This window comes from Pygoscelis adeliae, unplaced genomic scaffold, assembly GCF_000699105.1.
Source record: "Pygoscelis adeliae isolate BGI_AS28 unplaced genomic scaffold, ASM69910v1 Scaffold42, whole genome shotgun sequence".
Classification (NCBI taxonomy): Eukaryota; Metazoa; Chordata; class Aves; order Sphenisciformes; family Spheniscidae; genus Pygoscelis; species Pygoscelis adeliae.
This window is the reverse complement of record NW_008824283.1, coordinates 8,975,593-8,991,598: the sequence shown is the minus strand read 5'-3', so window position 1 is coordinate 8,991,598 and position 16,006 is coordinate 8,975,593. Positions and strand designations below refer to the sequence as shown.

The 16,006-nt window shown below is 38.6% G+C and overlaps 1 protein-coding gene across 1 annotated transcript in view; it reads right to left on the bottom strand.

The window, feature by feature from the left end:
* Positions 1-15,797, bottom strand: part of PIEZO2 (piezo-type mechanosensitive ion channel component 2) — a 270,740-nt gene extending 254,943 nt beyond the window's left edge. Inside the window, exons 1-3 of the mRNA XM_009318585.1 lie at positions 15,774-15,797; positions 14,198-14,228; positions 13,170-13,265 (exon numbers count right to left, since the gene is read on the bottom strand). Of these exons, the coding sequence (XP_009316860.1) occupies positions 13,170-13,265; positions 14,198-14,228; positions 15,774-15,797 (151 nt within the window). The remainder of the gene's footprint in view (positions 1-13,169; positions 13,266-14,197; positions 14,229-15,773) is intronic.
* Positions 15,798-16,006: the final 209 nt, after the last annotated feature.

Sequence of the window (16,006 nt, the reverse complement as noted above, 5' to 3'; positions counted from 1 at the left end):
TGGTGAAGACCATGGTGAGGCAGGCTGTCCCCCTGCAGCCCATGGAAGTCCACGGTGGAGCAGATATCCACCTGCAGCCCGTGGAGGACCCCACGCCAGAGCAGGTGGATGCCTGAAGAAGGCTGTGACCCCATGGGAAGCCCACGCTGGAGCAGGCTCCTGGCAGGACCTGTGGACCAATGGAGAGAGGAGCCCACACTGGAGCAGGTTTGCTGGCAGGACTTGTGACCCCACAGGGGACTCACACTGGAGCAGTCTGTTCCTGAAGGACTGCATCCCGTGGAAGGGACCCACGCTGGGGCAGTTCATGAAGAACTGTAGCCCGTGGGAAGGACTCACGTTGGAGAAGTTTGTGGAGGACTGTCTCCCACGGGAGGGACCCCGCGCTGGAGCACGGGAAGAGTGTGAGAAGGAAGGAGTGGCAGAGACAACGTGTGATGAACTGTCCGCAATCCCCATTCCCCATCCCCCTGCCCCGCTGAGGGGGAGGAGGTAGAGAAAATCGGGAGTGAAGTTGAGCCCGGGAAGAAGGGAGGGGTGGGGGGAAGGTGTTTTAAGATTTATTTTCTCATTACCCTACTCTGATTTGATTTGCAATAAATTAAATTAATCTTTCCCCAAGTCGAGTCTGTTTTGCCCGTGACGGTAATTGCTGAGTGATCTCTCCCTGTCCTTATCTCGACCTACGAGCCTTTCGTTGTATTTTCTCTCCCCTGTCCAGCTGAGGAAGGGGAGTAATAAAGCGGTTTTGGTGGGCACACGGTGTTCACCCAGGGTCAACCCACCACACAAGGCCACAGTACTCTTACAGTGCAGGTTGTATTTGAGGATCACTATGACATGAAAGTACAGCTTTGATCTACAAAGAAGTAACACCAATCTAGATGTCTACCTGAGGCTTTCCAAATTCCTGCAGATTCAGACTCTGGATTCAAATCCATTATAGACACAGGATCATCCACAAGTAGTCAGGTTCAGCTCTGAAGTCTGATAAAAGAGGTCTCAACATCTACCAATTACTGTGCTCTAGAGCCAGTATTATTTTCTGTCATAATACTCTCCTGTCAAAAGACACACACACTCTTCCATGTGAGAGGATGAAATACAGAATGAAAAAAAAAAAAAAATCCATGCTCAGCACTCAATTTGAGGGACACAGTAGGTCCCTCTCTTGCTGATCAGAACCTATTTGAAATAAAATGAGGTAGGATGAGAAGGGAAAACACAGAAGAAAAATAAATTATGTATGAATTTTAAAGAAATTATGTTTACCTCAGTGGACATATTTCTGGTATTACCAGAAATTCATAGCAAAAAGCTGGTGCCAAGGCACTGCAACGAGAAATGATGCTAACGCCATCACCCACCTTGCTGGCTAATACAGTCCAGGGCTCGCTTCTTAATGCTTCTTCAGACATCATCTAGTTGACTGAAGTACTGTGTGGTAGATTCAGGATGTGCCTTACTCTAGTGTGACTGGCTTCAAACAAGGCAACAGCAACAGCAGCGGAGTAAATGCGAACAGCTGCACTGCCTTTAAAAAATTGCACAGTGCTTTTATTGGAATTCCTCTTACCTACAGGTTGGTCATAATAATAAAAACACATACCTAACAGTTTACTGGCTTTTTCTCCTCTTCCTTTATGACAGCATAATAAAACACGGTTGCTTAACACACAGTGGTATTAGAAATGAGAATAGGGAGGCCCAAAATGTGTTTTATGTTCCTCCTACTCTTTTATTTTCCAAACCTAAACATAATCCTCTAAGACAACCCCTCCTCTAGCATAAATGAACTTACAGTTCTTCTGACTTTTGAACTCTTGAACACAGTACTGATGACCACAGTAATGCTCCAAAGTCTTCCAACATTGTCCATCACCTTAACCAAATCACCAGAAAGTTTCAAGCCTGCAACTGTTAATTGGACCTAATGTAACATAACCCACTAACCCTCCTCAAACCACTCAACACATGGACAGGAAAACTCTGCAAACCATCTGACTGTTACCATTTATGCGCAGGTTTGCTGGAGACGTTGAGCAAATTGTTTGGGTAATGCACATTTAGAGGCATCAACTGGGTCACCAGTTCTACTTCCCACCATCACAGGTGACCAAAGGATATATTCTGGTTCATAAAAGGATCGTATTCCACTTCAAAATGAGATGGGTCTGTACGCTCACTGTTTTTATTAGAAGTTGACACCTAGGAAACTCCTAATCTACAGTCCACCATGTATGCACAGTCTCTAGACGGTGTGCCAGCATCCTCATCTATCCCAAAAAGCCTTTCTCCTTCTTGAATATCCCCCGATCCAAATCCAAAACAATTTCCCCTTGCAGACTGAAAAAGTAGAAAAGTTATTTTAAGATAGATGAGATACGCTATTTCTTTCTCACTCTTGTACATTAACATCTTTCTTTGCTTCAGTAGCCACACGGTCCTTCTCAGCGCTTAAGTCTGAATTCATCTTATCAAAACATTATCTTTGTTGTATAGCACAACCCTATTTTAGAAAAGCCATTTTAATTTCATCTCTTTTTTTCAGTTGCTTCAAGGTTTTTATTTCTTCTTCTCTTCCAAATGTATTCAAAAATTCGGAAAACATGAGTTCACAGGAGTTCATATGCAGGATCATTTCCCCTTTTTTTCAGCATTTGAGCTAATATTTTCATTCTTCAATCTAGAGTATCACACTCGCTTTCAGGAGGGAGATTATTCAGCCTTTAAAACTGAAGCATTTAAAGTCCTTGGGTCTTACATGCCGTAGTTTTCCTTTTTCCAACCTCCTTCCCAGTAGGCACTTTTGCCTTTGTCTCTGTGTTTAACAGTACTGCCCTTATTCAAAACTGAAGCACACTCCTGTTTAAAGTTTTGGCCATACCCAGATGATACTTAAATCTTACTTCATCCCTATTGTATTACCAGCCACGCTTTTTATTATTTTATATTTGTGTGGCTAAACACATTTTTATTCCTTGTTTCAGTTTCCTTTGCAGAGTTTAACTCAGCTTGACTTCTGGCAAATCCTATTTCATCTGAACACTTCTTGACCTCTAAAATGGTTTCTTTACAGATTATTCCCCTTTTACTCATTCCTTGCAAACTCTCTGTTTATTCTTAATGCTCTGTGTGGGAGTGGTTGGTCAGAAAGTTAGGTCTGGAGTTCACCCCTAAAAGCCACCAGTGCTTAAGGTGGGAGTTCTAGAAAGGTTGCTGCATTTTTAACCAGAAAATGTCACCACATTCAAATGCTTGACCTCTTCAGTCACCACCTAGTTTCCCTAAACTTATTTTGCACTTAAGGTTAAGAAAACCTTAAAGATTGTTTTTTGTTAACTTTGGATTATAAGAATAGTGATGACCAACTCTCTCTGACGTCCTTAGTCCCTCCAAACCCAATTTTAAAATAACACTGGTTTTTCACAAGTCAATAATTGTTTCAGAAGTTGTTTGCATTAGTTTTTTTTTGGCTAGGTGGTTATTAGGATCATTCATCCTCTAATTTGTAGTATCCCATAACCATTCCATGTTGATTTTCTCCTCTAGTATTATCTGAATCCAGCCAGATCTTATCAACCTCTTACCTTCTTCCTGCAATGTAATTCTGACTTCTAAATGATGCTACTGGAATGTAGATTCAATAATATCCCTCCTATTTCTCTACAGTCTGCTTACTAATTTACAGAGCTAAGGAACTATACCACTGTAATAATTTTTATTGCCATTTTATCTCTGTATCATACAGCTTTTGACACAGCTCAATCAAGATATCTCAGCAGAACTGGCACAATGTAACTTTGCTATCCCAAGGGCTGGTTGATTCCTGCTACGGGGAGGACGGGGCATGAGAAAGGGGCGTCACTGGGACGGAGGCTCATGCTTACTGCTGTGCTGCGCAGGCTGAGCAGCAGCAGGGAGGTGAGGAGTACGCTGGTGTGAGATGCAATACGAAGCAGCCAGCCTGGCTCTCCAAAGCACTGTCGCAGCTACAGTGGACAGCAGAAGGGCGCTCAAGGAAACTGCCTCCTTTGTCGATGCCTAAAAACTGAGCCTGCTTCCAATATATTGCCCAAAAAAATAAGCTGTAACATTTACAACCAACAATCAACTTCCATTACAAGCTTTTGCCACCAAGACTCCTCTGCATTCAGAGCTGTATTTCAAACACGTGGATCCTAGCTGAGATGTACACAAATAATGCACATAAAATTATGCCAAGGAACAAAAAAAAAGTATACGTCCCTGCTGGTCAAAACCAGCACAGCAAGAACTGCGACACTTTTCAAACATTTACATATGCAACACGCTAAAAAAAGAGCACTTTAACTCAGAGAAATTCATGCTTCAGGACAAAAAGGAGAGAACAAATTCTTAAAAGTTTGGCTTTTCTGGCATACTCAGCACCATCCTCTTTCCATCAAAATCTGTGGGCTGACTGATCAGTATTAGGACTGCAGGACTACATGACGCATATTCAGTCATATTCTACAGCCTCAGATGCTGCTATTTTTACATGATTTAGTAAGAATCATTTTCATAATTTCATTATTTACTTCAATTTTAAAAACATGCCACGAGGTCATTCTGAGTTTAAAATCCTTTCATACCCACAGTAAGCCTACATCAGATCCCGAATTTGAGAAAGCGTGCACATTCAGGACAGCACTCTTGTCAGTGCTCAACTTCACCGCTGGGTCTAAAGCAGACTTTCTGCCTTCGTCTCGCTCTAACTCATGGCAGAAATTTCTCCTTAGGCTTTACTAGTGTTAGTTGGGAGGACAGCTAGCTTATAACAAACTCTTAATTTACCGTACTTTTTCTACATTAGATTCCTATTTCTGCCCTTTCACCCTCCAAATACAACAATAATGGAAGTTTTATTTTGGACATACTTCCTCGAAAAGAAGAAAATTGACTAATTTTCAATGATTTTAACAAAGAAGAACACAAAAGACAGGCTAGAAAAGTAACCTTCACAAGCTGTATGAAGTAAAATTGATATTATTTAGGTGTTGCATGTAGCTTAATGAATTGGGGGGAAAAAAAAGAGTGTTTTCAGAGTTACTGCCAAGAAAAAAATTTCTGAGAGGTCTTATCTATGCCTCTGAATTACTTCTCCATTAAATAAATTTGCATTTACCTATACCTTGGGTTGAAAAGGAAACTTTGTTTTGGCTCTAGGTCTTTATTTACTGCTAGAGTTAAATTAAACAATGTTAATTAAACAATGACATAGTCAGTCTGAAGCTGACTATGACCAGGGCAGGGGATAGGCTTGGGATCAACTTGAAACATTAAAATAAATAAAGAAATCCCTTCCAGATCAACCTAAACTGATTTTTTTTTCCTAAAACAAAAGGTATTCAATATCTAAGAAGAAATATCGCTTTAAAATAAATTAAATAATACAAAACCTAATGCAGCTATAAATGTCCTCAGTTTTACAATAGTTTGCTGAATTTAAACTTGTGATAGTGTCAACCCCCTTTAAAACGGTTTCTTCTCCATTTAATTCAGTATTTCCACCACCATCCCCCAAAAATCACACCAGCCTAATTGCAAGCACCTTATTTCAAAGCCCTCTGAAGAATTCTTGCCCTCTGTACCAAGAGCTCTACCCCTCATTTCATTTGAATCTTTCCAAAGACCCACGGTCGTTGATAACCACACAAAAAAGCCCATAGTAATTATTTAACTGCAAGTTAGAATAAATGTCTAGTTACCTTCTCCTCCTGGCTTCTGCATCCATTGCCCCAACTCTGTTGGCTTGGCTTTGTTTGCAAGGCTTCAACTAACATGCTGCTGAGTTTCTGCCATACTGGGGTCCAAAAACATTGCCAGCACTCATGTAATAAATGATAATGAAAGTGGGTGGCACATCATCTAATCAACTGCTTAATGGGAGTCCCTGCTTACATATTTTCTGTGGAAGCCAAAAAGTAAAACAGCCCAGGAACTGGAGTCTACCTTCTCACAGTGGAATATCCCGTTTGGGAACAGCATTGCAAGGCAGTGAGAAAGGCACGGGTATTATTTATCATACGCAACAATGTAAGACAGATACAAGATTTCTGTACCCAACGCTGCCAGTGCAATGCTTCTTGTGAGTACGCTTTCACTTAGTTGGGGAGATTTTTAATTCATTTCTTAAGAAAATGTTTTGATAATAAATAGTGAGAAAGCACACAGTACCATTAACAGAAATGTTTTCTGGTTCGTAAGATGCAAGAGGATTTCTGACATTGGTTAATGGAAAGGTATCGCTTCATTTTCACTCATCCATTGCTAAAACTTCCATGAATAAGTACTTCAGGATTTGGACCACTGATTATAAATAACGTGCTCCATTGTTCACTCCCAAGAGAATACTTATAATGTTGGAAGTGGAGAAACCTAGCCAAGATGCAGTGTTTTGAGCCGAAGGATGTTTATGTAGCAACCTGGCATGCCTCCATAGGAAAACACATGCCCAACCCAGTAGAAATCCCATTTTTAATTGCTGAAAAGCGTTTTTTGAGTTATAAATAAATCTTCGTATTAATGCTTTGGGCTTGTACAAAGAAACTCAGTAGTTCCAAAGACATCGTAAAGAGTTCTCCAACCCCTTTAATCAGTATCTCCATTGTTGCCCGGAGTACTTTCTATTGAGCAGTTAAGGATAACAGGTAATAAATCATTTTCAAAGAAAGGAACAAATTGTCTTTGTGGTTACACAGGTAGAACATGGATTAAACCCTTCTCAAAAGCATATAAACAATAGTAAATCTAAAGAGAAAAAGGTCAAAACTCAAGTTGTACCACCCAAAAACATGAAGATTTTTCATTGAAATGTGTTTTATGTTTTAAACATGTTTTAAAACATATCCCTTCCCAGTGTAGCCAATTCATACATTTTCATTTATAACAAGATTAGAACATGACTAGGTCTATGGCCTGTCAATGTCCATTCTGGCAGACAGGACACAAAACTGTTTTGAAGAACGGAAGTGCAGCATACAACTTGTCAATGCTATGGAAAAATCCAGTAAACAGGTACAGCTTTTACCCCCTGCAAGGGTGAACAGGATTTCAAGCATACACCTCAGATGCGCAAACTGGGTACCTCTGTTGTGACTGCACTTTCAGATAGTGAAACCAGGTGGGTTGTTATCCCCTATTTGGGGCAGTCCAACTACAATGCCCCCAAAATAATATACTAATTGTAGGTGATATAATTGTTATGAGATCAAACTAAAAACAGTCATGAACTCCAACTGCTTCAACTAAAAAGCTCCTTATTTTGTTCAGAAGTTTTAATACTATGCAATGTAGATCAGGTATAAAATTAAGCATCTAATTTAAGATTTTTGGACTCGCTGGAGGCTCAAATGGCCAACTCAGAGCACCATCACGAGAGGCCTATCTCTATTCACTGAATATATGACCCAAATCGTAACTTGAACATTTAAGTTAGATGTCTGGTCAGATGTCTTAGATGTCTGAGTTAGACAGTGTGAAACTCCAGAAAACTAGTGCAGCTGAACGTAAAAAGACTGCTAATAATACAGTTGCACTATAGAACCGATGCATACACATAGGGGCGTTGTTCACATTGGGAAATCAAAATAACATTTGTATAAAAATTTTTGCTGTATTCATTTGGAACTTCTTCAGCTATATCTGGTGATCAAAATTTGTCACTGTAACCCTTCTGCATCTTGCAATTCTGTGCAGATTATTCCAAATCAGAAGCCCTTTCATATCTGCAAAACAAACTCCACTGTTCCATTTCTTTACCATGGTATCAGCAATACTCAAAATAATGTTCAATTAACAATTATTATGATTTGGATATTGTTTATCAATTTATCAATCTACACATTTTTAAAACATCATTTTTACTGATCTGACTGCTATGCCAAATTACTTTTTTCAATACAGAAGACGTAAGTTTTGTCATGCTGAGCAGTAACTTAATTCAGAAGCAATCCCATTCTTTTTGCCATTAACATAAGCAGAGTCAGCAAAATCCAGTCCAGACGTGAAATTAACTGATTTCCACCACCCTCCCCCTTTTTTTTTAATTTACATGGTGACTGGCTACAGAGTCTTATTAATCAGAAATTATGAAATGAAATAAAGGAAAGTTAACAAAACTAACTAAATGCAAACTCACCTCTGTTACAGAAAAAAAGCCACGTAAAACAGTTATTTTGTACTGCCAAATGAGCTATTGGCCCAAGATAGGTCGAATGCATATAGTCATGCTTTATTATTTATATCACATCAGCAAGTACAAGCCCTTGTTAAGGACAAGGACATCATTACAGTAGACTTTAGACACAAAAAAAAGTTCACCAATGTAATAATCTCACAATCAAAGAAGTTAGAAACTAAGCTATTGCAGAGTTTACTGCCTATTTCTCATCTTCAGAGAACTAGGTAGCCAAACAGTTGCTGATTTTAGAGATAATTCATACAGAAAATCACTGCTGAAATCACATGGCTTTACAACACATGCAAAGAGGTACCTGCCACAAAAGCAGTTCCCATCAGCAACCCTTGAAAAATTCGTCAAGTTTTAAATTACCCCTGTAGACAAGAAATGTTATTTACAATGAAACTTTTTCATAGTTGTTTCATGCAGAGTAGTACATTTTGCTGTTGAATCAGCTTTGTAATCACTGATTTCAAGGATTATAAATAATAGACAGAGCTGAACAAGAGAGTCAACCGAATACATTTTCAGCTGCACATAAATGCTCATGAATATATTTTCCCTTATTCAGCCAGCTTCATGGACAATTAAGTAGTATGTCTGCAAACAACACATTCAGCTAAATCTTAAATAACTCAGCATTTCAGCTCTAACTGAAGGCGATGTCTCCTGTACTTTAGAAGGGGTTGGTATTTCCACCTGGCAGGTAGTATCTTAAAACAAATATACTGAACATACACAGAGACAGAAGACTGTGCCTTATCTCCATGATTAAGGATTAATATTACTTTATCTTAGTAATTGCATTTTTAAAGAAGATTAATATTTAAGGGAGGGGAGAAAAAATCTTTACTCATTAAGCTTTAAACACCATCTGAACTCTTTCAGCAAGTATAATATTTTTTTCCCCCAGTGTTTCTAATCTTTTACGTTTCTGTCAAAATTAAAATTAATCTAGACTGACATTGTCCATTCTGGACTAATTTCTAATTCTATAGCCTGGAAAAACCCTAAACTTGGTGGATAGAAGTTGCATAAATTCAATAACTGGAAAGTACAAGGTGGTAAACTAGGAAAATAGATGGAAGTGCAAGACATAGGAATGTTGGTCAGAGATTGTGACTGGGGAATTGAGAGAGATTGTGACTGGGTAATTGAGTGAGCCAGGAGGAGACAAGGAAGGAAAAGTTTAGTGGAAGGACACTAGAAAGCTCAAAAGAATAAAAAGACTTAATCCAAAGGAGAAAAGGTTTCAGGAAAAAATGACGACTTGAACAAAACAGAAATAGAAGACTCAAAAATATTATTTAAGTGACAGAAATGAAAGAAAAAAAAAGAAAGGACAAGTAAAATATATAGCCACGTAGTGGGTTTTGTTGTTTTGGTTTTTTTTTAATAAAGTTTGTTTTATTTAACTTTTGACTCTTTGATTTACTAGTGGTTTGGCTGGTTTTAGCTAAAATAGTTACAGATTTCCCCTTTCTTTTCCATCCTCTGGACATGAAAAAAAATCCCTCCGCACTTTCTAGAAAGGTACACCTCCACACATAGGCATACAATTTAAAAAGGTGATAGGGATAGTGGGCCAAAATGGTTACACTCAGAAATATTGAATTTATAAGAAATTAATTCTCATTAACATATCATAATATGAAGTTCAGGAGAAGTGTAATGCAGTATGACACACAATATGGGGAAACCATCCAAAGTCCTAAGAAAGCCTTTTCCCCTGAAGAAAGATTGCTGCCATCAGTGACGCAAACTAGATGATTTAGTGTCTATCAAATCACATGGGAATTAGTTTTAATCAAATAAACTTTTGCAGACTCTAAAAGGAGAGAATTAGGATGTCTCTCCACTGTCGCTCTTGGCATCTAGAAAATGGCTCTGTTTATCCTGTCAGTCACTTCTCCTGGCACAGAAGGGGCAGCAAAACACACAAAACCAACACAGTAATTGCGTATTATCCGGGAAGCTGCACCCAAGCTCCCCAATGAGTGCTTCCCTCTCAACTGCCACCTTCAGCACTTTTAAGAGAAACTTTAACTCACAGCTGGGCATTTACTGATGTCCCATTCTCACACCATCCTGGTAATTTTCCCCTGTAAAAATGACTGACAGCTTTACCTAGAGTGGGATTTCCTACCTTTTATGCTTGCTTTATTTATTTTTCAGCCCTGTTTTTGCTGGCTCCACTGGATACTTACACAGTCAACATAAACTAAGCCCACCCAATTGGTATGGGTCCCTGCCAAAAGACAATGTGTTAGTTTCTTAGACTGACTGGTAGAAACTGGGTGAATAATGGTGTGGGGAAGTAGGAGAGCATGGAGAGAAATAATATATATGTAGGAATTAAGGCATGAAATACAAATGCTAATCAGACCTCTTCCACTCCTGTACTGTAATACTTCGTGAAGATGGCTTCTTCACCAAGGCGTGAGAGATCTGAACTCTATAGCTAACAGACCAGATCTCAAAAGCACCCTAATTCTCACCTGCTTCCTTGCCTTGTTTCATAGCTCTGTCAAGATACTTCAACTGCAATTCACAAAGACTCTAAATTTGGTATAATTCAAATCTATCCCACTCTGAGGAGTTTTTGGAAATGACTTTGATCTATTTATAACACATATCCCATTTATGAATAACAATTAGCAGTAATACTACCCTTGTGCAATCCTTTGCACTTCTTTTCCTTTAGCTTAGGTGTCAAGACTGTGTAGCACCATGGGTATCTCTGTCCGTTGATACTACTATAATCACACCAAATAATTGTAAAGCAAAACCAAAAAAGAATGCAGAATGGATTAATTCAATGCAGATTCTCTTTTAAATTAACCCAACCCATGAAATGCACTGTGGCAGGATATAATTTTGCTAAGTCCTTCAAAGACTTTAAAAAAGGATTGGCATCTATCCTAGCTAAAATAAAAGCAAAACAGTAAGTCATCATAATTAGGATAGGTCAGGATACGCTTTCCACAACACAAATGTAACTGCCTTGCTTCTCCCTGCTAGAACCTGGAGGAGAAAGTTCTCTTCCTTATCCAGCTTCCCCTATACACAGACTGGGTGAAAATCTGCATCAACAGAAACCATATGCACAAACAGATGAAACAAGAGGGTTTTCTTTAGCTTTGTTTCCTTCCTCCCTCAAACTAATGGTTATTGGAAAACACTAGTAAAAACTGGTACAACAGAAGTTGTACTTCCACTTGTAAAAACGGATTGGTACTGTCACTATGTGCAATGCAGTAATGAATAGTTCATCAGACAATTCTGAAACTCCTGCTTCCTCTCTTCATCTTCTCAGTAAAAAGAAAAAAGGATGACAGCTTGAGGGGTCACTCTAAACCAGAACCTGAGACTCTCCAAGAACTCTTCTCAGAGAATTCACGAAAAGTTTCACACATTTCTTTTCTCAGGGGACGTGGACCAATAGCCATAACTATAGGCAGGACACAGAAATGGATGTTTAGAAGGAAACCTGTCTATAAACGATTTGAAAATCTGTCATTCTTCAGCTAATGCACTGAAAACTACATGTTTGGTGTCAAACTGTTGCTCAGTCAAATCACAGTGAGTTCTTCAGGTAAGAAAGAGTATCAGTTTCTGTTGACCAGTGTTTAGAAGACAGACATGGGATTGAAGAAGAACCTAGAATACCTACAAGCTCTTCTAAGGAAACAGGAAAGTATGTGAATTGAGAGGTAAACCCAAACTGCTAAGAAACTACCCTAGCACAACAAAGTCAAGATTAAGGTTGCCCAGGAAACCACAAAAAGTGCCAAAATCTTTTGGTAAGAACTTCATAGAGGCCCTGTAAACTCAGATGTCACTATACTCAGAGTCTAGATTTTCCAATTCTTTTCTTTAGGGAACTATGTTGATTAAAAAGGTCTGAATTTCCATCAGCCATGACAATAGATTTGTGAGTAGAAGAATTATGCCAAAGTCAGTATCAGATAAGGCAGTATAACTTCAGGACCTCTTTAAATGTCTCCTCTCTGTTAGTGGTGTCATGGAACCAGCTTACTTTCTAAAGGATACTCTTCACATTATTTCCATCAGAAAAGATGAGAGATGTATCTGTTTGACTTTAGCATTGTGTGATACTATTTTTTACACTGGTCTGATGGAGAATCAGGTAAGCAGGAACAAGAATGATTCAAGCAGCATTAGTGCTTTGAAATGCAGTCATCAGCAACCTCATCCAACAGGCTACTAGGTGACAAAGCACACCTGTAGATAATAATCTGTGACTGCATCCTCCCTGCAAATTCCACCAACAGATCACAAACCCTGAAGTTTTGATATTGTTATACAGCCATTTCTGTTGACTTTCAAGAAGCCACTCCTTTACACAGAAAACAGGCCCCTTACATACAGCAAGAATGTAATACTTATGAAATGGTTTGTGTCTTTATAGGTGTTGATGCTTGAATGCCTGATGTAGATAGTTATTTTTCATCTCTACCAGTAAGCCTTTTTAGTTATTTTTACTAAGCCAGTTGTATAAAGTCAGGATGACAGTGATGTTTAAACAAGTGCCTAAAATACAGTTGGACGAAAAATCTGAGACCGCATTTAATTCTCAAAAGTAACTACAAATCCAGACCTGGGGCACAGTCTATGACAGGATGGCTTTGGGAGGGTTCTGAAAGCTCATTTTTCACCCAGACCATGTCAGTATTCCAGGTGAAATAATGCCATAAAAAGGATCCCCCTGTACCACTATCAGACAGCCCTGCTGCACCTTGGGGCAAGAACGGTATCATGGTTGGAAGTCCTTCAGCACCGGAGACAGCATATAGTGAAATTACAGTATCAGAGAATTTACAGCATATATTATAAGTTAGCTCACTTAATGAGGGGAAAATGCTCAGGAGTTCACGTTCTACTACACAGAGGCACATACTGTGTCCACCACTCATTCTGAAGAATGAAGTAATGAACATCTTACCTTGCATCGTTGTTTTTGTGGGTTCTGAAAACAGAGGAATGAGCAGGAGGTAGATGAGGTAGACAAAGGAGAGCCCATTGTAACGGAAAGCACAGGCTGCGATGAGAGAAAAGAAAAAGAACATATTGCTTAATCAGCCTGGGATAATCAAATTCAACAGCACAAAGCATTTCTCATTTGAGTTTACTATTTACCTTACCCACTTTTCACCACTTATTTAGACCATTTCTACACAAGTACTCAAGCTTATGCTTAAAATAAATAATAAAATTAAATACACTTCTGAAGTATTTTCACAGTAATATATATTTTAAGTTCAGCACAAAAGATACATCCAAGCTACAAAGACTTTGTCCAGAATGATGGACAAGTCAGTTGTTATCTAAACTTTTTACTTTCCTCATATATAAACTCATTAAACCATTCCCCACAAAAATATATAGGGATGCATAAATCAATATTTATGGGCTCTCTTTAAGAAGCTACATACATGTTCATTATATTACAATTAAGGATTATCAGTAATGAAGAAAAATGAAGAAGTATATTCAGATTCCAAATTACAGCATGCCTAAAATCACCAGTTATCCTTAAAATAGCTATGTCTTCAAATCATTACAGAGGTCTTTGAATTTTACTATCACTCATTTGTTTGCTCTTACAAAGTTCTTCTAGTGAAAAGATTGTGAACTACAAATGAAAAAGGGCTTCACAGCAACTTGCAACTGGTGTTATACAAGTTCTTCTAAAGAATGGAACTACTCTGCTAACTTTGTCTAGTATTTCCTTTTCTATTTTAAAAATTTAGTGTAAATGTATTTTCCTGAAAGCACCCAGGTCAGCAGGCCATTACAACAACCAGCAATACTGCTACAACCAAGGCACATCTTTTCAAAGAATGTCATGCATATTCTGTGCTGAAAGAGGAATATATGGACGTCCATACAGAAAGAATAAAAACAACAAAAAACAACAAAGTAATCTGTAATTCCACTGTGCAGCCGTTGTTGAAATATTACGAGACCTACCACATTCAACCGTTCCCATGAGATAAGCCAACTGCAGAGGAGTCAGGAGATGAATTAACCTTTACATTTATTTACTCATGGAACGTTAACTAGCATCAATTAAGTCTCCTCTGCTATATCCAAAACAACTTGGTTTTGGAGGACAGATACAGCCTTATTCCTGCCAGAAACATGTATTCCAGAAGAAAACAAGTTTCTCCAGTCACCACTTCATGAAATTTCATGGAGACTATACTGGAAGTGAGCTAACAACTTAAGTATTAATTGGTCCTCATCCTCATCACATCTGTCTATTTTAGTTATAAATACAAAACTGAGAAGTCTCTCTATTAACAAAAAAATCCATACAATAGCTACAATTTTTTTTTTCCCAAACCAACCAACGTTTTGAACAACCAACTCGATTTCCTTAATAGCCGTGACAGACTGACTCTTTACGCTCCACGTCTGCAGCTTAGCCAAGAAATGTGTGAACTTTATGGGTAAGTCTGGCAAGAAGGAAGGACAAGAAGCATCTATGCTCTACTTCTAAACTGACATGATTCTGCCACCAGCCTTCAGAAAAAATCTGTCTAGGACTACGAAAACCATTGAAGCTTGATAGAAGGTTTTTCAGAGTGAAACCCAGAATGCTTAAGAGCAGCTTCTCATTTGCCTGCAAGAATTTAAACTCAGATTGCTCCTGTCACTTACTACTTAAGCTCCCTTTATAGCCACAGCCTTCAAAGGCCGCCCGAAGACTTACACCTACACTTGCAACTAAGAAAAACTACAAGATAAAGTAAAAAGGACCTATCCCACTGGGAATTCGGTAAGCAATTATCAGAGCTTTAAAGTGAATGTACTTTAGAAGAGAGAGTCAGCCCCACTATTATGCGCCTACGCTCAGGGTGCTCTGCAGAGGAGCACAGGATGTGCTATGGCCACTGGTGGCCTTCTTGGAATGAATGGCAATGAGGACACTCCTGAGATCAGGACAAATCTGTAAATGAACCTTTTTGCAAGTTTAATTCGGGGTGGAAAGAAGTTCTTTGGCATTCCTAGAAAAAGGTATGATAGTGGTTCAAGGCTGAACTAAAGCCCGAAGGCTTTTCCTCTGGTATTCGAGGGGAAGGATCAATGTTCTCAGTCATTCTGGTAGCAGAATTATTAGCAGATAATACTATTATCCAGTTATTACAGGGATTGTGTCAATCAGCTTTTAAACATGTTAAACAGCTTACTTGATTTCAGTGCAATATTATACACATTTTCTTCTTTCTTCAGAATTGAGTCTGCTACACTTCTTGTAGAGCATCTAGCACTCAGTTTTCTCAGTACAAAGATAGAAAACAGCAACTGTGTGCTTTAGATACCCTCCTTTATTAGCCATATGTTAATGAATGCCTTGCTAACAAGTCCATGTCAAATATTTAGAACCCCTATTTATATCGAAGCATCCTCCAGCAAACTGGTAACCTTGGCTAGACATTGTCTGGAAAACCTACGTTTATTTAAGCAGCTGCAAGAGCACCAGCAATACATTTCTCAGAATTAATGAATTAAAAACCCCAAAACTTAGCTGCAACTTTTTTACGTTCAGTTCATTCACTACTTCCATATCGTGTTTCTTTATCTCCATTCATCTAGTACATTTTGCTGAAGAGATTAGTGCCTTACCAAGCTAATGTGCCAGAGCAAAGAGCCATGACTGAACATATTCTTAGCAAGATAAAAGATTAGAAAGCAGCAGCTGCACTGTATTTACATATTTACACTGCACTGCAACATTATTTGTCAAATATATGTATTCCTAAATTCTGATACTCA